The sequence below is a fragment of the Thalassophryne amazonica genome, chromosome 4, assembly GCF_902500255.1.
Source record: "Thalassophryne amazonica chromosome 4, fThaAma1.1, whole genome shotgun sequence".
NCBI classification, from domain to species: domain Eukaryota; kingdom Metazoa; phylum Chordata; class Actinopteri; order Batrachoidiformes; family Batrachoididae; genus Thalassophryne; species Thalassophryne amazonica.
The window spans coordinates 60,731,089-60,752,876 of record NC_047106.1 but is presented as its reverse complement, the minus strand read 5'-3'; the positions used below and the strand labels follow the sequence as shown (position 1 = coordinate 60,752,876).

The following is a 21,788-nucleotide window of genomic DNA, read 5'->3' as shown; positions in this document are numbered from 1 at the left end:
AGTAAATGTAAATGTTATTAAGAAATGATCAGACAGAAGGGGGCTTTCAGGGAATACTGTTAAGTCTTCAATTTCCATACCATAAGTCAGAACAAGATCTAAAGTATGGTTAAAGTGGTGGGTGGACTCATTTACATTTTGAGCGAAGCCAATTAAGTCTAATAATAGGTTAAATGCAGTGTTGAGGCTGTCATTCTCAGCATCTATGTGGATGTTAAAATTGCCCATTATAATTATCTTATCTGAGCTAAGCACTAAGTCAGACAAAAGGTCTGAAAATTCACAGAGAAACTCACAGTAACGACCAGGTGAATGATAGATAACAACAAATAAAACTGGTTTTTGGGACTTCCAATTTGGATGGACAAGACTAAGAGTCAAGCTTTCAAATGAATTAAAGCTCTGTCTGGGTTTTTGATTAATTAATAAGCTGGAGGGGAAGATTGCTGCTAATCCTCCCCCTCGGCCCGTGCTACGAGCATTCTGACAGTTAGTGTGACTCGGGGGTGTTGACTCATTTAAACTAACATATTCATCCTGCTGTAACCAGGTTTATGTAAAGCAGAATAAATCAATATGTTGATCAATTATTATATCATTTACTAACAGGGACTTAGAAGAGAGAGACCTAATGTTTAATAAACCACATTTAACTGTTTTAGTCTGTGGTGCAGTTGAAGGTGCTATATTATTTTTTCTTTTTGAATTTTTATGCTTAAATAGATTTTTACTGGTAGTTGGTGGTCTGGGAGCAGGCACCGTCTCTACGGGGATGGGGTATTGGGGTGATGGCAGGGGGAGAGAAGCTGCAGAGAGGTGTGTAAGACTACAACTCTGCTTCCTGGTCCCAACCCTGGATAGTCATGATTTGGAGGGTTTAATAAAATTGGCCAGATTTCTAGAGATGAGAGCTGCTCCATCCAAAGTGGGATGGATGCCGTCTCTCCTAACAAGACCAGGTTTTCCCTAGAAGCTTTGCCAATTATCTATGAAGCCCACCTCATTTTTTGGACACCACTCAGACAGCCAGCAATTCAGGGAGAACATGCGGCTAAACATGTCACTCCCGGTCCGATTGGGGAGGGGCTCAGAGAAAGCTACAGAGTCCGACATTATTTTTGCAAAGTTACACACCGATTCAATGTTAATTTTAGTTGAAGTAAAAGGCGTAACCGGGTGTCATTACTGCCGATGTGAATTACAATCTTACCAAATTTACGCTTAGCCTTAGCCAGCAGTTTCAAATTTCCTTCAATGTCGCCTGCTCTGGCCCCCGGAAGACAATTGACTATGGTTGCTGGTGTCGCTAACTTCACATTTATCAAAACAAAGTCGCCAGAGTTTGTTCCTCGGCGGGTGTGTCGCCGAGTGGGGAAAAACAGAGATGTGAACGGGTTGGTGGTGTACAGGGGGCTTCTGTTTAGGACTACGCTTCCTCCTCACAGTCACGCAGCCGGGATCTGCTGGGGGACAGCTAACGGCGGCTAAGCTACCTTGGTCTGCACCAACTGCAGGGGCCTGGCTAGCTGTAGGATTTTCCAAGGTGCAGAGCCGAGTCTCCAATTCGCCCAGCCTGGCCTCCAAAGCTACGAATAAGCTACACTTATTACAAGTACCATTACTGCTATAGGAGGCCAAGGAATAACTAAACATTTCACACCCAGAGCAGAAAAGTGCGGGAGAGACAGGAGAAGCCGCCATGCTAAACCGGCTAAGAGCTAGTAGCTGTGCTATGCTAGCGGATTCCTAAAAACACACAAAGTGAATAATGTGTAAATAATTTAGAGGTGATTCAGCAGAGGGAGTGCTTTAATTAAGGCACGTGAAGATTACACTGGGAAACAAATCGTTATCTAGTTATCTAGATCAATCTAACTACGCAGATTAAACAGCTAACAGATACAGCAAAACACCGCTGTGCTCCAGAACAGGAAGTGATACAATACCGCAGTGAGAGCCAACCACCAGTAGAGGCAAGCAAGAGACTCAAAGTAAGTATTTACATTGGTCTAATGGAGAATTGTGGTTTCCAGTTTAAATCTGCTGGAATCACTTTACAAAATCATAAATATACATTGTGAGAAACTAAAAAAAATTAGCTGTAACAAATTACATCAATTTTTTCAAGTTGATCCAAAGTAGCATTTTTTTTTTTTTTTCAGTGTAAATAAACAGATTTGCAAAGAGACTTGGTATGTTTTCACCCTCTGGTTCACCCCTAATGACGTGAATGTGCTGATGCTGTCCAGGTGGAGACCATTGGTGATGCCTACATGGTAGCATCAGGTCTTCCCAAGAGAAACGGCAACAAACACGCAGCTGAGATTGCCAACATGTCCCTGAACATCCTCAGCTCAGTGGGAACCTTCCATATGAGACACATGCCAGAGGTGCCCGTCAGGATACGAATAGGAATCCACTCAGGTGAGCCAAAGTCTTCCTCATTCTGAGCAGATGATCATTCAAAAAATATCAAATTAATGACATCAAATGGAACAAATATTTTCAGTTAACATGAACCACGTCAAAAGTGCAAAAGGACATTGAAGCCTAAAGATTTCTCAGTTGAAATGAATCACAAATGTGGCATTTCAGCCTTTAAAAGAAATGTTTCAGATATTTGCTGGAATTTGACCTTAAAGCCCCTTTCACACTGGGCCTGCTTCGAGTTGCTTCATGTGGCGTCACGACGACGCCACGTTGATGCCACCTAGTGCCGAGATGATGCAGCTGAACACTACAACACCGTGAGGGATGCAAAGGGCGAAGTGAAACTGATGCCAAAAATTAAACATATTTAATTTTTTTTCTGCATTGAGCAAAGGAAGTAGTTTTCTCACAAACTGAGGCAACGTAATGGTAGTTAAAATGACTGGATGCCACCCGATGCCAATTTATGATTCCTGCCATGTTCCATTGTTGCTGAGCTAAATTACACAGGATTGTTGAACTTTTTATACCAATGCAGTAAAACTATACCGCTCAAACAGCACATGTGAACAATTAAAAGAAAAGAAAAAATGCTCATTACAGCCTGCGGCTGCAGGCAGTTTCTCACTCACTTCAAATTCTCTCATGATTGTGTTAAATAAAGTCCATTCTGCTCACAGACAGATTGCAAACAACAGGACCTGTCCACATCCCATATACTCCTCACGGAGGACATCTCCACATCCACTCTTCCAATCTACAGTACCTTAGATTTGGAATGTATTATAGAAGACATACCTTACTGAATTTACATGCAATCAGTGCTTTGAAGTGACCAGGAGAGATGCAGGAGTAGCCAAACTTAATTAAACACCCCGTTACACAGAAAACATTATCTCCATCAGATCTTCTCACTTAATGTCTATTTTTGTAGGTTGGCTTGGTAGTACTGCAAAGCTACCTAAGCTACTTTTCATAAGTATTTAGCATTTTTAAAGGTGTGACATTTTTCCAAGACAATGAAAAACATTTAAGCACTATAGAGCTTTTGCTCAAAATTTGTTGCAGCTGCATTTATTCAATTGTATCTGTATTAATGGTATTAATGGTATTTTGTATTGCTCCACTTCAAGAACCTTGGGACACAGCAACAACAAACCGATTGATTATAACAGACAATACCAGGAAGTATTTTATTTTATTTTTGCCCATATAACAGCTAAACAGACATGCTGAAGAACACTTTATGGATGAGGAAAATGTGTACCATCTTTACACAGATTTGTGACAGACGCAGTAGCCCTTGAGCGGTTTTACCTTTTTTGTTAAACCAGTGGATAGTGGCACATACAGTTTTTTAGTCCTGTGCATTCATTCATCCATCTGTCTGTGCATTAAAAAAAGCACAATTTTGATCTGATTTGTCAAAACCTGATGGAATGTTTATGAGGCAGCCAAGAATTAAGTGATTTTTTTTGGGGGGGGGGGGGGGGGTGATAATGTTGGGGAAAGTGTAGTGACACGGACCCACAACAGGGGGCGCAAATGAACGGTCAATAGATGAGCCAAAAGGTAACAATTTAATGTTGTGAATGTGCACAACGACTATACAGACAATCTCAGAATATGATAACAGTCAATACACAAAGGTGACGTGTGGGCAGGCTCGAGGATAGAAGACGTCTGTCCTGAGAAGAGCCGGAACCACACGATTTCCGCCGCCACCGAACCTGGTGAATACTGGAGCCGCCAAGTCCCGAATTCCCAGGTGATCACCGTCCCCGACTGTCGGATCTGGTACTGCTGGTGAGGAGCACAAACAGTGAGATGTGGGTGTGTGCACACCCAGTAACAAAAACAGTCAGAAGGTGGGAAGTCACCTCCACCTCTAATCACACACTCGTGCAGCTCCTGTTAACCACTTATCTGGTTTGGGTGTGAAGCGAAGCCGTCGCTGTTCACACCAAACGCCAATCCAGCAGATGAGGCACACAACAGGAAAGCGGCTGCAAAAAGAGTTCAGACTATGACACAATTTTCAGTACAGCAGAGAATTACCTTCACAGGTAGATGATATCTCGGCAATGAGGTGGAGATGACGTCCGGTCTTTATGGAGTGAGATGATGTAGAGTAGATGGGTGACAGCTGTCAAGAGATAATGAGTGACAGCTGTCACCCCCGGTTGTGTCCGTGGCGGCAGCGCCCTCTCGTGCCTGAAGCCCGCACTTCAGGCAGTGCGCCCTCTGGTGGTGGGCCAGCAGTACCTCCTCTTCTGGCGGCCCACACAACAGGACCCCCCCCTCAACGGGCGCCTCCTGGCGCCCGACCAGGCTTGTCCGGGTGACGGCGGTAGAAATTGGCCAGGAGGGCCGGATCCAGGATGAAGCTCCTCTTCACCGAGGAGCGTTCTTCGGGTCCATACCCCTCCCAGTCCACCAAATACTGGAACCCCTGGCCCATCCGACGGACGTCCAGGAGCCGGCGTACCGTCCAAGCCGGCTCCCCGTCGATGATCCGGGCAGGAGGCGGTGCCGGTCCGGGAGCACAGAGGGGTGAGGTGTGGTGAGGCTTGATCCTTGACACATGAAAGACTGGGTGGATCCGCAGTCAAGCCGGGAGTTGGAGCTTCACTGCGGCAGGACTGAGGATTTTGAGGATTCTGTGTGGTCCAATATACCTGTCCTTGAGTTTCGGGGAGTCCACCTGGAGGGGGATGTCCTTCGTGGATAGCCACACCTCCTGCCCGGGCTGGTAAGCAGGGGCCGGGGATCGCCGGCGGTCCGCATGGGTCTTCGCCCTCGTCCGGGCCTTCAACAAGGCAGAACGGGCAGAGCGCCACACCCGACGGCACTTCCGCAGGTGGGCCTGGACTGAGGGCACACCGACCTCTCCCTCCACCACGGGAAACAATGGGGGCTGATACCCCAAACACACCTCAAACGGGGAGAGGCCGGTGGCAGAGGACACCTGGCTGTTATGCGTATACTCGATCCAGGCCAGATGTTCACTCCAGGCCATCGGGTGTGCAGACGTCACACAGCGCAGGGCTTGCTCCAATTCCTGATTGGCCCGTTCTGCCTGTCCATTGGTCTGCGGGTGATACCCGGACGAGAGGCTCACAGTGGCCCCCAGTTCCCAGCAGAAGCTCCTCCAGACATGTGAGGAGAACTGGGGACCATGATCAGAGACGATGTCGGTAGGTATCCCATGCAGACGGACGACATGGTGGACTAGGAGATCTGCTGTCTCCTGGGCTGTTGGGAGCTTCGGGAGGGCCACGAAGTGGGCCGCCTTGGAGAATCGGTCCACTATCGTGAAGATGGTGGTGTTGCCCTGGGACGGCGGGAGGCCCGTGACGAAATCCAGGCCGATATGGGACCAGGGGCGATGAGGCACAGGAAGCGGCTGGAGAAGTCCTTGGGACCTTTTGTGGTCTGCCTTGCCCCTGGCACAGGTGGTGCAGGCCTGGATATACTCCCGGACGTCGGCTTCCATAGACGCCCACCAGAAGCGCTGCCGGACAACTGCCATGGTCCTTCGCACCCCCGGATGACAGGAGAGCTTGGAACCATGACAGAAGTCCAAGACTGCAGCTCTGGCCTCTGGTGGGACATACAGACGATTCTTCGGACCAGTTCCAGGGTCTGGGCTCCGTGCCAGGGCCTTCTGGACGGTCTTCTCCACGTCCCAGGTGAGGGTGGCCACGATAGCGGACTCCGGAATGATGGGCTCCGGTGGATCCGACAGCACAGTTTTGACTTCGTCTTCGTGTACCCGGGACAAGGCATCCGATCTCTGGTTCTTGGTCCCGGGGCGATAGGTGATCCGGAAGTCAAAACGTCCGAAGAACAGTGACCAGCGGGCTTGCCTGGGGTTCAGCCGCTTGGCGGTCCTGATATACTCCAGGTTCCGATGGTCAGTGAAAACCGTGAACGGCACAGACGTTCCCTCCAACAGGTGTCTCCACTCCTCAAGAGCCTCTTTCACCGCAAGGAGTTCTCGGTTGCCGACGTCATAGTTCCGTTCAGCCGGGGTCAACCTGCGAGAAAAGTAGGCACACGGGTGAAGAACCTTATCAGTCTCCCCGCTCTGGGATAGCACGGCTCCTATCCCTGAGTCAGAGGCGTCCACTTCAACCACAAACTGGCGGCTAGGGTCGGGCTGCACCAGAACTGGTGCAGACGAGAACCGGCGCTTCAACTCCTTGAACGCGGCTTTGCACCGATCCGACCAGGTGAAGGGGACTTTTGGAGAGGTCAGCACTGTCAGGGGGCTAACTACCTGACTGTAGCCCTTAATGAACCTCCTGTAGAAATTTGCAAAGCCGAGGAACTGTTGCAGCTTCCTACGGCTTGTTGGTTGGGGCCAGTCTCTCACCGCCGCAACCTTAGCCGGATCAGGGGCGACGGAGTTGGAGGAGATGATGAACCCAGGAAGGACAAAGAGGTGCGGTGAAACTCACACTTCTCGCCCTTCACAAACAGCCGGTTCTCCAACAACCGCTGCAGGACCTGACGTACATGCTGGACATGAGTCTCAGGGTCCGGGGAAAAGATGAGTATGTCATCCAGATATACGAAGACGAATCGGTGCAGGAAGTCCCGCAAGACGTCATTTACCAAAGCTTGGAACGTCGCGGGGGCGTTGGTGAGGCCGAACGGCATGACCAGGTACTCAAAATGACCTAATGGGGTGTTAAATGCCGTCTTCCATTCGTCTCCCTTCCAGATTCGAACCAGGTGATACGCATTCCTAAGATCCAATTTGGTGAAAAGTTGGGCTCCATGCAGGGGCGTGAACACTGAATCCAACAGGGGTAAAGGGTATCGATTGCGAACTGTTATGTCATTGTGCGAGCCGCGTGGGTTCGATCCCCACCATCGTCCCGGCCATGAAGGTCCTGCTGCTTCATTAAGAAGAAATGTATAGACTTGTTGCAGACTTCAGGTTTATGAAGTTCTTTTTCAAAATGCCACTCGTACCTGAAATATGTTCAACTGATGCAAATTGCAATCCTCCACATGTAACTTCAGGGAACACAATCACGGGCTGAACCCTGAGGACACAGCTTACAGACATAAAGACATGGATGACCTCTAATTTCCTGCTTTTAAACTCAGATAAAACTGAAGTTATTGTACTTGGCCCCCCAAATCTTAGAAGCATGGTGTCTAACCAGATCGTTACTCTGGATGGCATTTCCCTGATCTCTAGTAATACTGTGAGAAATCTTGGAGTCATTTTTGATCAGGATATGTCATTCAAAGCGCATATTAAACAAATATGTAGGACTGCCTTTTTGCATTTATGCAATATCTCTAAAATCAGAAAGGTCTTGTCTCAGAGTGATGCTGAAAAATTAATTCATGCATTTATTTCCTCTAGGCTGGACTATTGTAATTCATTATTATCAGGTTGTCCTAAAAGTTCCCTAAAAAGCCTTCAGTTGGTTCAGAATGCTGCAGCTAGAGTACTGACGGGGACTAGCAGGAGAGAGCATATCTCACCCGTGTTGGCCTCTCTTCATTGGCTTCCTGTTAATTCTAGAATAGAATTTAAAATTCTTCTTCTTACTTATAAGGTTTTGAATAATCAGGTCCCATCTTATCTTAGGGACCTCGTAGTACCATATTACCCCATTAGAGCGCTTCGCTCTCAGACTGCAGGCTTACTTGTAGTTCCTAGGGTTTGTAAGAGTAGAATGGGAGGCAGAGCCTTCAGCTTTCAGGCTCCTCTCCTGTGGAACCAGCTCCCAATTCAGATCAGGGAGACAGATACCCTCTCTACTTTTAAGATTAGGCTTAAAACTTTCCTTTTCGCTAAGGCTTATAGTTAGGGCTGGATCAGGTGACCCTGGACCATCCCTTGGTTATGCTGCTTTAGACGTAGACTGTGGGGGGGTTCCCATGATGCACTGTTTCTTTCTCTTTTTGCTCCGTATGCATCACTCTGCATTTAATCATTAGTGATCGATCTCTGCCCCCCTTCACAGCATGTCTTTTTCCTGGTTCTTTCCCTCAGCCCCAACCAGTCTCAGCAGAAGACTGCCCCTCCCTGAGCCTGGTTCTGCTGGAGGTTTCTTCCTGTTAAAAGGGAGTTTTTCCTTCCCACTGTAGCCAAGTGCTTGCTCATAGGGGGTCGTTTTGACCGTTGGGGTTTTCATAATTATTGTATGGCCTTGCCTTGCAGTATAGAGCGCCTTGGGGCAACTGTTTGTTGTGATTTGGCGCTATATAAGAAAAAAGTTGATTGATTGATTCAGCCCCCTGTAATCAATGCATGGACGGAGTCCGCCATCTTTCCACTGAGTCACAACCCCAGACGGCCAATCAATCCGGGGATTGTGTTTGATCATCCATGGGAAGGGAGTTACAAAAAACTCAATCTCCTCCCGGTGATTCCCAGACACTACCAGGGTTACAGGCAGTGTCTTGTGTGTGATTAAAGGGAGAAGGGTGCCATCTAGTGCCCGCACCTTCACTGGGGACGAAAGCGCCACTAGAGGGAGCCCTACCTCCCTTGCCCATCTGCTATCCAGCAGATTCCCTTCTGACCCCATGTACACCAGTGCTGGGGCTTGAAGGGTTAAATCCCCACTCAGGATTGTAACTGGGAGTCATGTTGAAAGATGAGTATGACCCACATGAAGGTTTTGACCCCCCCCCTCAGCCCAGTTTCTAAGGGCGGGCGTTTGTGTTTTGGCCGTTTGGGGCAGTCTCTCTGCTGATGCTCCCTCGAGCCGCAGAGAAAGCACTCCCCGTGGACCAGCCTCCTCAATCTGTCATCTGATCTAATTTTGGCCCTACTCGTTTCCCTAACAACGTCAGCAGGGGGTGCTGTAGCCACACAGAGTGCTGTGGCTGTGGAGCGTGGGGAAGCCGGCTCCCTTTCGGACCCGGGAGGAAGAGGGACGGCTTGTGCCTGACCGCGCCCTTCGCCTCGCTCCCATCGGCGTTCTTCTAACCGATTGTCCAAACGTATAACCAAATCGATAAGCTCAGCCAAATCCCGCGGTTCCTCCTTAGCCACCAGGTGCTCCTTCAGGACCGACGACAGTCCGTTTATGAAGGCGGCGCGGAGCGCAGTCATATTCCAGCCGGATCTCGCAGCCGTGATGCGGAAGTCGACTGCATATTCGGCTGCGCTTCGGCGCCCCTGTCTCATTGACAGCAGCACGGTAGACGTGGTTTCGCCTCTGTTAGGGTGATCAAAAACAGTTCTGAGCTCCCTCACAAACCCAGTATAAGAGGCAAGGAGCCGTGAACTCTGTTCCCAAAGCACTGTAGCCCAAGCGCGTGCCTCACCTCGAAGCAAATTAATCACGTAAGCCACCTTGCTGGCATCAGACGCGTACATCACGGGACGCTGTGCAAAGACGAGCGAACACTGCATAAGAAAGTCCGTGCACGTCTCCACACAACCTCCGTACGGCTCTGGGGGGCTTATGTATGCTTCAGGGGATGGTGGGGGGGGTCGTTGAATGACCAGTGGAACGTCTGTATTCGGCACCGGGTCGGCAGGAGGAGGAGCTGCAGCAGCGCCCTGAGCGCACGCTTCCACCTGGGCGGTGAGAGCCTCCATCCTGTGATTGAGGATGATGTGCTGCTCGGTCATCAGGTCCATCCGAGCGGTAAAGGTGGTGAGGATGTGCTGCAACCCACCAATCACGCCTCCAGCCGACGCCGGTGCACCCTGCTCTTCCATTGGCTGTCCAACAGATGGTTGACGCCCCTCGGGATCCATGACATTGGCCGAGATATCCTGTTGGGGAAAGTGTAGTGACACGGACCCACAACAGGGGGCGCAAATGAACGGTCAATAGATGAGCCAAAAGGTAACAATTTAATGTTGTGAATGTGCACAACGATTATACAGACAATCTCAGAATATGATAGCAGTCAATACACAAAGGTGACGTGTGGGCAGGCTCGAGGATAGAAGACGTCTGTCCTGAGAAGAGCCGGAACCACACGATTTCCGCCGCCACCGAACCTGGTGAATACTGGAGCCGCCAAGTCCCGAATTCCCAGGTGATCACCGTCCCCGACTGTCGGATCTGGTACCGCTGGCGAGGAGCACAAACAGTGAGATGTGGGTGTGTGCACACCCAGTAACAAAAACAGTCAGAAGGTGGAAAGTCACCTCCACCTCTAATCACACACTCGTGCAGCTCCTGTTAACCACTTATCTGGTTTGGGTGTGAAGCGAAGCCGTCGCTGTTCACACCAAACGCCAATCCAGCAGATGAGGCACACAACAGGAAAGCGGCTGCAAAAAGAGTTCAGACTATGACACAATTTTCAGTACAGCAGAGAATTACCTTCACAGGTAGATGATATCTCGGCAATGAGGTGGAGATGACGTCCGGTCTTTATGGAGTGAGATGATGTAGAGTAGATGGGTGACAGCTGTCAAGAGATAATGAGTGACAGCTGTCACCCCCGGTTGTGTCCGTGGCGGCAGCGCCCTCTCGTGCCTGAAGCCCGCACTTCAGGCAGGGCGCCCTCTGGTTGTGGGCCAGCAGTACCTCCTCTTCTGGCGGCCCACACAACAGATAAATGGGATAAAAGTCATGCACCTTTGGCCAAGGTCAAAATTTATGCCCAATGCTGATCAATAAGGTACAGGGTGGGCCAATAAACTGTTACCACTTTTTTAATTCGTACAATTTCCAAAATAACAAATATTTCTTTTTCATTTTCAGGAATATCAATTCCTGAAAATGAAAAAGAAACTGAGAATCCTCCTTGAGATGTGTGGCAATGTCATCACCAACTCCAATGTGCGTGTTGCAGCTGTAATCCAAAGAAGAGGAGCGTGGATTGAACATGTCATCAATTATTGAACTGTGCTGAAAACAAGAGACAAAGTGGGAAACCTTTGGTATCAAATGTTAATTTGATGCTTCTGTTACAAGTCTGTAAATAAAATTTTTGAATAAGTTCTCATTTCAAAAACTTGTGTACGATCAAAAAGTGGTAACATTTTATTGGCCCACCCTGTATATTCTGAATGGCTGTTCCAAAGAATTTGTTAAAGATATGCCTCTGGTTACTATGAAACACAAATATGAAGTTATATGTCACCTTTCTCTTGGACACATGACCTGTGACCTTGGGTCACTTTCAATTGTCAAACTCCAAGTCATACCTGTTTAACTCAAACTCTCTGGAGCTAATATGTTTTAAACATGGTGGAAGGTGTGTGTGTTCACCAAGGATAAAGTGGTTCACTTTTGGACAGAACTGATGAAAAGTCAAGACCACACAGAACCATTTATGATGGTACCACTGAATCACAAATAATTTGCATTAATCTCTGTCAAATGTATGGAGAGGATGGGGGGAGTTACCATTATTGTTGTATTTGTTATTGTGCTTATGAAGTGACTGACTGAAGAGTTTTCATGTTGTGCGTGCATGTTTGCAGGGCCTTGCGTAGCTGGGGTGGTGGGTCTGACTATGCCTCGGTACTGCCTTTTTGGAGATACTGTCAACACTGCCTCTCGTATGGAATCCACTGGGCTGCGTGGGTGTCCTACACACATCTCTCACTGTGTTTTATTGTGTTCTTTCATGGGTGTGTTGTATATTTTGTTCCTTTTCTCATCTCATCTCATAGCTTATAGAATCCATGTGAACATGAGCACGGTGAAAATCCTCCATTCTCTTAACGAAGGTTATAAAATAGAGGTCAGGGGCAAGACAGAGCTCAAGGTAATATTACATTCATTAGTCATTTAGATGATGTAAGATTCTTGTCCTCCACATTTGGTAATGTCTATTAAATGACAGCAACTGTTTTTTTTTTTGTTGTTGTTTTTTTATTATTATTTTAGGGTAAGGGTATTGAAGAAACATACTGGCTTGTTGGAAAAAACAATTTCATAAAGCCTTTGCCAAAACCGCCAGAGATCAAACACGGGTAAGATCTTAGTTCCACCATTAGTGCCACTGTTTGGTGTGTTTGGTTTGAAAACCTGAACTATTCTGGATACATAATTTGACATATTATCCTAATTAATGAAATTGACAATGAACAAATTAAAAATTAGCATTTCTCCTGATGTGTAATTGTGTAAATCTTAATGTAGCGGGATGAAAGTCCCGGGTCCCAATTGAAAAGATGTTCCCGCTAGCTTGGCTAACGGGGAGTTCCCCTTTGGCTGACCTGGTAGAGGAACGGTCTTTTGTGCGAGCCACGTGGGTTCGATCCCCACCATTGTCTCGGCCACGAAGGTCCTACTGCTTCAATCTGGCGTCATGAACAGGATGTGGGTCACAGAGTATGCTAACATGCACCTGTGACTTCGGGACGAAGTCAAAAATGGTGGGGAGATGTGTAGCGGGATGAAAGTCCCGGGTCCCAATTGAAAAGACGTTCCCGCTAGCTTGGCTAACAGGGAGTTCCCCTTTGGCTGACCTGGTAGAGGAACGGTCTTTTGTGCGAGCCGCGTGGGTTCGATCCCCACCATCGTCCCGGCCATGAAGGTCCTGCTGCTTCATTAAGAAGAAATGTATAGACTTGTTGCAGACTTCAGGTTTATGAAGTTCTTTTTCAAAATGCCACTCGTACCTGAAATATGTTCAACTGATGCAAATTGCAATCCTCCACATGTAACTTCAGGGAACACAATCACGGGCTGAACCCTGAGGACACAGCTGCATGCAGGCGAAAGAAAGATGAGAAAAAAGCTTGATCTTAGTACACGTGACAGAGGTAGAGAATGGTGCAAACGTTTCCTGTCTGATGTGAACCGTGACTTGTGGCTTTTAGATCAGTTGTGCCTCTTGATCGTATGCACACATACTTCTGTGTACCTACACGTTTTGAACTCATCACCTGATTCTTAAAGGGGTCGTTATACACCTTTCAGCAAACTACCCTCATATAGGTCAGCAAGTGTTGTAAAACAGATATTAAAACTCAAATTATCCCATAGACAATCAGATACTGGTCCATCTTAGAAAAAAATAAAAAATAAAATCTGGCTTAGAAAAAAACAGTGGCATCACTGGATGAGTTTGCCTTGGTGGAGCTTGATGGGAACATGATTATGAAAGCCAATCTCCACTAGGTCCATACAAGTTGATGAGGGACTTGGTGTTTCTCTTACAATAAGAAATAATTGTTGATAAGAGTATCAACAATTAACTTGTAGGCAGTTAATGGAGAGTGAGCTACCAAAGGATGAAAAGGCTAAGGTAAGTCGCTGCCTGTAGGGGTGGAATGATATATGTACGAGGTCTGTTAGAAAACTATCCGACCTTTTTATTTTTTGCAAAAACATATGGATTTGAATCACGTGTGACTGCATCAGCCAAGCTTGAACCTTTGTGCGCATGCGTGAGTTTTTTCACGCCTGTCGGTTGTGTAATTCGCCTGTGAGCACGCTTTGTGGGAGGAGTGATCCAGCCCCCTCGGCGGATTTTCATTGTCAGGAAAATGGCTGAGCGACCGGATTAAAGACGTCCCGGATCAACACAGCATTCAGTTTGGAAATGATCTGGTTGTTTCAGCCTGTCGATGGCCGCTCGGAGCGCGGCGTGCCCTCCGCCATTGTGCGCCGTCTTTAAACTGGCTGTAACACTCCTTAATCTGTGTGCTGCCCATAAAATCGTCCCTGAAAGCCATCTGAATTTTCCGAATGGTTTCCACTTGGCTGTCTCTCACAGTTTCTGGAAAAATTTGATGCATTGCTGCTCCAGCCGTTCAGACATTTTCCTCACAATGAAAATCTGATGAGGGGGGAGGACCAGTGCTCACTCAAAGCCTGCTCACAGGCGAATGACGCAACCGACAGGCGTAAAAAAAACTCACGCATGCGCACAAAGGTTCAAGCTTGGCTGATGCAATCACACGTGATTCAAATCCATATGGTTTTTGCAAAAAATAAAAAGGTCGGATAGTTTTCTAACAGACCTCGTATATGTAATGAGGAACCACATTTTGTACGTGCCAGTTCTTTTCTGACACCTCTGACTTGGTTACACTCACTGACTAATGACCCACAGGAGCTAGAGAAGACCTGCTTGATTCTTTTAAATCAGCAGGAAAGGAAAACGTAGGGTCTCCAGTGAGCTAGAATAGCAGTGGTGAGTGACTGGTAGATCGTAGAGGTTTGAGTGCTCACTCAAAATCATCTATCACTTTTTGTTGTTTCCATCGCTCACAATCTTCCTGCTACATTCGCTGTTTCTCTCTCTCTCTCTCTCTCTCTCTCTCTCTCTCTCTCTCTCTCTCTCTCTCTTGCTGTCTCTCGCTCATTCTCTCTCTTGTTCTCTCTGTCATTCGTCAAAGTTCTACACACACACTGCCCTTAGAGGAGCCATGTTACTCTTATGACATATCGAACAAATGAGCGCATATTTGACACCATCAGCCAGCTAGGCAGAAAAAAAAAAACTTTTTTTTTTAACTGTACCAAACTCATACCAAATTGTGATGCCCAAACCATGGTGTGAATCAAACTATGACATCTGTGTACTGCTCTACCTGTAATAATGACTCATTTAAAAAAGTTTCATGTTACAATTTGAGCTAAAGCAAAATCAAAAGGAACCCCAATATGCAGACAGCAGAGAAACAAAAAAGTACTTGCCAAAACCACTGTGATTTCAATCATAATCAAGAAGTAACCAAAGCAATCCATACAAGCGATGTGCCAGGGTGAGAATCATAAGAGACCAAACTAAGATGCAGGGCGGTGTCCAACAGGAAGTACAAAGGAATAAACAAAATGTATGACGGATGAATAAACAGTAGGGAACTATCCACCACAATTAAATGTTTTTTTTTCATTGTTACACTTTTGTAACATTACTTAACCTACTTTAGTGCAACATATAGCCGCCCATAAATGTAAAAATAGCTTCAACATGCTCTCCTTAATACTAGGACTAGTGGGAAGTTCCCACTTGCCATATAGGCATCCATTGTATGTGCTGTTTAGTCTTTGATGGTGTTAAAGTTTTTACCCAAAACTGGACCAATTATGAACATTTTTGTCTCGAGAGAAATGCTGAGCCCAAAAACATAAAAAAAAATAAATAATAATAATAATAATAATAATAATAATAATAATAATAATAATAATAATAATAATAATAATAATAATAATAATGCTCAGGTTGAAAAAAGAAAATTGAAAAAAAAGAAAAGAAAATTGCACAAAATGACCCCTTTAAGGATATTTGGAAAGCCTTATTTTTATTTCATTTTGTTTTTATTGTTGCTGACATACATTCATTACTTTATTCCATTTCTGTGTGTGGCTATTATATATATATATATATATATATATATATATATATATATATATATATATATAATATTATATTAACCTTGGTGTGCCGTGCTTCTTTCACAGCTTTTATGTGTTTCTTGAATTGTGGCTGCTTCCACATTGCTCACTGTACAACACAATGCTCCTAACGCCACTCTCTCTATTCATTATAGGGACAACTGGCAGGAGATGGTGACAGAGGAGGTCAAGACTATTTTTGGCAAGGCCAACAGACAAATAGACAAACAAAAAGTCTGAATGAGAAGACAAGATGAGAGAGATGTCAAAGAAACAAAACTTGAGCAGAGGAAGGAGGTCAAAAGGAAACCGAAGACAGAGAGAGCTAGGAGAGGTGGGCAGAGGGCGCGCAGTGTAACGAGGCCTCTCGCCGTGGCTTAACGTAGACTCCTTTAAGAGGATTGTTCATCGACTGTCTAATCTGGCTGCAGCCAGCACAGCACAATGCACTGGTGCATTACCGGCCTGCGCACAGGGAAATGCCGCGCTCCTTAATGATCCTCTCCTCTCTGCACTCACTGGCCACTGAGTGGTCACCTATAACAAGGCATCCAAGGGATTGACCCATCTGACCATCGGATGCCCCGAATGCCTATTTCAAAATGAAATGTAATGTGTTTTTGTTGTACTAAATGTTGTCTGGTTTTTTTTTGTTTGTTTTTTTAGTTTTGCCATAAAAGCTCATTAAGTTCCCGCATGTGCAGAGTAGGTGTGTGGGACTGACGCTGCTATTTAGTGGCTTTTTTTTTTTTAGCCCACCAAAGTTAAAAGCTGCTACTGTATATGATAATTACCAAATGAAACATGACACTATTCTGTTTACTGTATTTATAAAAGTTAAACTATTGTTATGGCAGAACGGCAAAGAATCCTTTACATCAGAAATCCATTTGTACCCAATAAAATAATAAGGGCAACACTTTTATTCTTGTTCATTCTTCACAAGTTGAACTAAAAGAGCGAAGAATTTTGTGCACACAAAAGGTTGATTATCCTTGAATTTTGCACTCATATTTGTTAAATATGTGTCGGTGAGCAGGTTATCTTTGCTAAGTTCATCGATCCGCCTGACAGATGTTGCATATCAAAATGCTGATTACACAGCATGATTGTTGTACAGGTGCACCTTGGACTGCTCACAATAAAAGCACACTCTAAAATGTGCAGTTGACCTTGTTGACCTTTATTAGGTGAAGAAGCCATATGCGGTGGTCCGAGGCACATTTGTGCAACAGTCATGCTGTTTAAACCTAATCTTGATATCCAGGGGTGAAAGTAAGATTAGATATTTGCAGGAACTGCTACTCAAAACATTTTTGCATCATATTAAGGATACTGAAGTCTGCCCTTATGTGACTTTGAGATGCTTAAATTCTGTGCCTGTTATTAAGTGGATGATGTATGACGTTACACGTAACATAATTTATGACAAAATATCTATTTTCAGGTAAAGTGCAAACATCAGAACAACAACAACAGAATACTTCAACATCATTAAACAATGCAACAATATATCTTTTTCTGAAAATAACAGAGAAAGGGAAAATGCACTGCCACCTGCTGGTGGCACAGAATGCAGGCTTTTTATTGCATCTAGGGTCCTGCTGATGCTTTTTATTTGACAAACACAAACAGAGAAAACACTATAAGGTATTATATAATGGCTGAGTGGATCCTTGTCATGTGATTGGTGGGTTGTATGTCACGTGACATGGATTATTCATACCATTTGCTGTTGTGTGTTGTGTGGGCCGCTGAAGAGGAGGTACTGCTGGCCCACCACCATCAGAGGGCGCCCTGCCTGGAGTGCGGGCTCCAGGCACCAGAGGGCGCTGCCGCCTTATGGGAGCAGCCTGGGTGACAGCTGTCACCCATCACCGGACACAGCTGTTCCACTCAGCACAGAGGTATATCAGGAGGACAGCGTCTCCACCTCAGTGCCGAGATATCGCCTTTAGACGAAGGTAACGTTCTCTGCATTTATATTCTGACTAAATAGCTAACAGATTTGTTAAACCTTTTCAGGACAGCTGAATTGCTTAGATAAGTACTCACCTGCCTGTCATACTGTAACTGGAGGTGGAGGCGGCTTCTCCCCTCTCCGTTGCTGGGTGCTGTCGCATCCACGCCTGTGTTGTTGCTCTCTCCCGCCAGCAGTACCGGATCCGACGAGCGGAGGCAGTGGCCACCTGGGAATTTGGGACTTGGCGGTTCCAGTATTTCCAGGGTTCGGTGGCAGAGGAGATCTGGGTGGTTTCGGTTCGACTGAGACGGACGTCTCCTACCTTCGAGCCTGCCCACACGACACCAGCGGATTCGACCCCAAATTGTGATTGTTGTATTCATTGTGCTCGTTTCACAATAGTAAACCTTGTTATTCACCTTCCTCCATTGTCCGTTCATTGCGCCCCCTGTTGTGGGTCCGTGTTCCTACACTTTCACAACATTGTGTTTCATTTACCGTGCAATAGTTTGTTTTTAGCATGCAATTTTGGTGCTATGTGAAATGTACCGGTGTCGCAGACCGAACGGTCCGCCCTGCCTTCACTGTGCATGCCTCATTCGGGACCACAGCAGCTCGTCTGAGACTCAGTCTCTACACCCAAAGCGATCAAAGGGAATAATGTGATTATTAACCATCAGATAACAAGGTAAAACCTCTTAAATCATTTTAAAGTCAGTTTTAAACAGGAACGAGACCATTTTAAGCAGAAAACAAGGCGATAATCAGTGAGTCGCTACTGACGCTTTGAAATGACGGAGGGACAGTGAACGCAGTAGCTAGCAGCTCGTCTGACTGCGGCGCTTTGATCGCTTCTTCCGTCTTTTATGATGAAATAATGCTGAATTTACGTGGAAATGATTGTTGTACAAAAGCTTCAGATGTCTGTCGCTGAGATAGATGATGACTGGAGTGTAGTTTGAAGCAGAAACGAGGTGATAATCGGTGAACCGTGGCTGACACACAGAAATGACGCATACGCAGTGAAGGCAGGGTGGACCATTTTTTAGGGGGGACTGTTCAGTCTGCAACAGTGGGGACAGCATTTAGCTAAACATTGCAGAGTTGTTTTGCTGGCAAACAACGATTTGAAGGAGCTAACTGATGCTGCTAATTCTTCAAACACACACAAACAAACAAACAAATCAACTACAGTCACCCATCTGGAGGCATGAAGTGCTGTTAGGATGAAAAGCTGGACCCATTTTCTGATGTGATTTTTCACTGGACTTAGGAACTACACAAAGTCTTTTTGTTTTTTTTTGTTTTTTTTTGGAAGTACACAAAGTAAGTGTACAGCATCACGGACTACACGTCACAATTTTTGACTCCAATTTAAAGTTCATGTTGGACTGTTAATCACCTGTGTGATTAATCCCTTTTCTGTTGTTTATAAATTAATAAAATATCAAATGACAAGGATCTACGAGGTCTACTAGAAAAGTATCCTACCTTTTTATTTTTTTCAAAAACTATATGGATTTGAATCACATGCGATTACATAAGCCAACCTTGAACCCTCGTGCGCATGCGTGAGTTTTTTCACGCCTGTCGGTTGCGTCATTTGCCTGTGGGCAGGCTTTGAGTGAGGAGTGGTCCACCCCCCTCGTCGGATTTCTTTTGTCTGGGAACTTGCTGAGAGACTGGCGCTTTGCTTGATCAAAATTTTTTCCGAACGGAGCGGGACGTCGCGCAGCGCTCCCAGGCCTCCAAAACCTCCAAATTTAAGCCTCTGTTGACCCAGGACGTCGTGAGAGAACAGAGAACTTTCAGAAGAGGTCGGGATCAGCAGTTTATCCGGACATTCCACTGTTAAAGGAGATTTTGTAATGAAAGTCATGCGGATGGATTGGCGTGTCGGCAGGCAGCCGGCGCGGCGCGCCGCCACAGGAAAAACACTTCCATGTTGATAACCATTTGTAAAAACCAGGCGGCTTTTGATGGCTTTCAGTTGAGTATCTGAGAAATTGTTTATCAGCTGGACATGTTCCAACTTGTCGTTAAGGCTTCCAACGGAGGTGTTTTTTCTGTGGCGGCATGCCACGCCGGCTGCCTTACAGTGCGCCAATCCGTGGAAAGTCCTTAAAGCGACAGCAACACTCCATAATCTCTCATCAGCCGTTAAAATTTTCACCGAAAACCAGCTAAATTTCTCGAATGGTGTCCACTTCGATGTGCCTCACAGGTTCTGAAAAAATTTTGATCAAGCAAAGCACCAGTCTCTCAGGAAGTTCCCAGACAAAAGAAATCCAACGAGAGGGGTGGACCACTCCTCACTCAAAGCCTGCCCACAGGCGAATGATGCAACCGACAGGCGTGAAAAAACTCACGCATGCGCACGAGGGTTCAAGGTTGGCTGATGTAATTGCACGTGATTCAAATCCATATAGTTTTTGAAAAAAATAAAAAGGTCGGATACTTTTCTAATAGACCTCGTATTTTAGCCATTATATAAAACAAATAATGAATATTTTAATTTGGTGAAAGCTGAAACAAACCATCTTTCACCTCATGAAATATTCGTACCATTGAACTCATAAACATTATTTGTATACTATGCCTCAGTAATAAGATATAACCCTTTGTACTATGCATAAAAAAGGATGATTATCATCCAGTATGTTTCTCAGTAGCCTACTACAAATGATAACATTTGTCCAGCGCACTAACATCTACTTCAACACGTCTGTTGATGATTTTCATGTATTCATTAAATTTCCATTTACTTTGGAGAAATTTGGTTGAAAATTGAAAGGATTCGCTTTGTGTGCAGGGGGAGCGTTGCTCTTCTGAGGCGTACCCCTGCATATACTGGCTGTAGAGGACTGTATATCTCTTCACGGCACGATATACTGCTGTGTTCCGGCTGTTGATATGCCACAACTGATCAGACTTTAACAAATTTGTCAGCAAAAATTTAAATAAGCCTTTTGTGTGCATAGTTGAACTATAAGATCTTTTACTTCAATGCATGAAAAATGGGAATGAAGACAATTTTGCATTTATATTTTAGTTGTGTACAATATGATATTTTTTTTCAGCTGTGAAGTAATTTTTTTTTTAAATTGAAAGGTGGGGGTGTTTTCGAAATAATGACTGACAATATCCTGCCTGTAATACATCTGCCAAACCTGCTGTATTTCTTTACTACTTACAGAGGTGTAAGAGAATATAAAATAATATGCATTATGTGACATAAAGATGACTGGAGTAAATGAATGTTGAATTAATATGCTTTTTTCCAACATGCCAGCTTTTCAGAAAATTAAAATCCTGGTTTGTAAATTGTTTTGGTTTTCCCTTTGTGTCTGGAATTACCACAGCAGGTCCAATATGGATCTGCATGTTGATTTTGGGCGACACTGTAGAACACTGGTTAGCACTGTTGTCTCACAGCAAAAAGGTCCTTCCCACCTGGGCCTTTCTGTGTGGAGTTTGCATGTTCTCCACATGTTCACGTCATTAGGTGAATTGGAAACATAAACAGTAGGTTGAAGGGCACAGTGGATCATATATGTTATATGGCAGCATAAACACATTATCCATAGGTTTAGGTCATTCTATTGTGGATTTAATACTTCAGACTTCAGACAACTTTATGATCCTTAAAAGAGCAATTACGTTTACACTCCAATTACCTCAGACAAGATACAGCAATTAATCCACAATTACTTGTTTACCGTAATAATGGCACACATCAAAATTAAAGACAACACATACACACTCAACAAAAATATAAACGCAACACTTTTGGTTTTGCTCCCACTTTGTATGAGATGAACTCAAAGATCTAAACTTTTTCCACATACACAATATCACCATTTCCCTCAAATATTGTTCACAAACCAGTCTAAATCTGTGATAGTGAGCACTTCTCCTTTGCTGAGATAATCCATCTCACCTCACAGGTGTGCCATATCAAGATGCTGATTAGACACCATGATTAGTGCACAGGTGTGCCTTAGACTGTCCACAATAAAAGGCCACTCTGAAAGGTGCAGTTTTGTTTTATTGGGGGGGGATACCAGTCAATATCTGGTGTGACCACCATT

General features: G+C 45.2%; 1 protein-coding gene across 2 annotated transcripts in view; it reads left to right on the top strand.

Moving 5' to 3' along the window:
* The window catches only part of gucy2f (guanylate cyclase 2F, retinal), a 52,726-nt gene extending 35,754 nt beyond the window's left edge, over positions 1–16,972 (top strand). The window contains exons 14-18 of one of the 2 annotated variants that reach the window (XM_034167973.1): positions 2,250–2,424; positions 11,861–11,959; positions 12,053–12,147; positions 12,270–12,355; positions 15,890–16,972. In XM_034167973.1, the coding sequence (XP_034023864.1) occupies positions 2,250–2,424; positions 11,861–11,959; positions 12,053–12,147; positions 12,270–12,355; positions 15,890–15,974 (540 nt within the window). In that variant the 3' untranslated portion in view covers positions 15,975–16,972. The remainder of the gene's footprint in view (positions 1–2,249; positions 2,425–11,860; positions 11,960–12,052; positions 12,148–12,269; positions 12,356–15,889) is intronic. The other variant, XM_034167974.1, reaches the window with a different exon arrangement.
* The last annotated feature ends 4,816 nt before the right edge of the window (positions 16,973–21,788 follow it).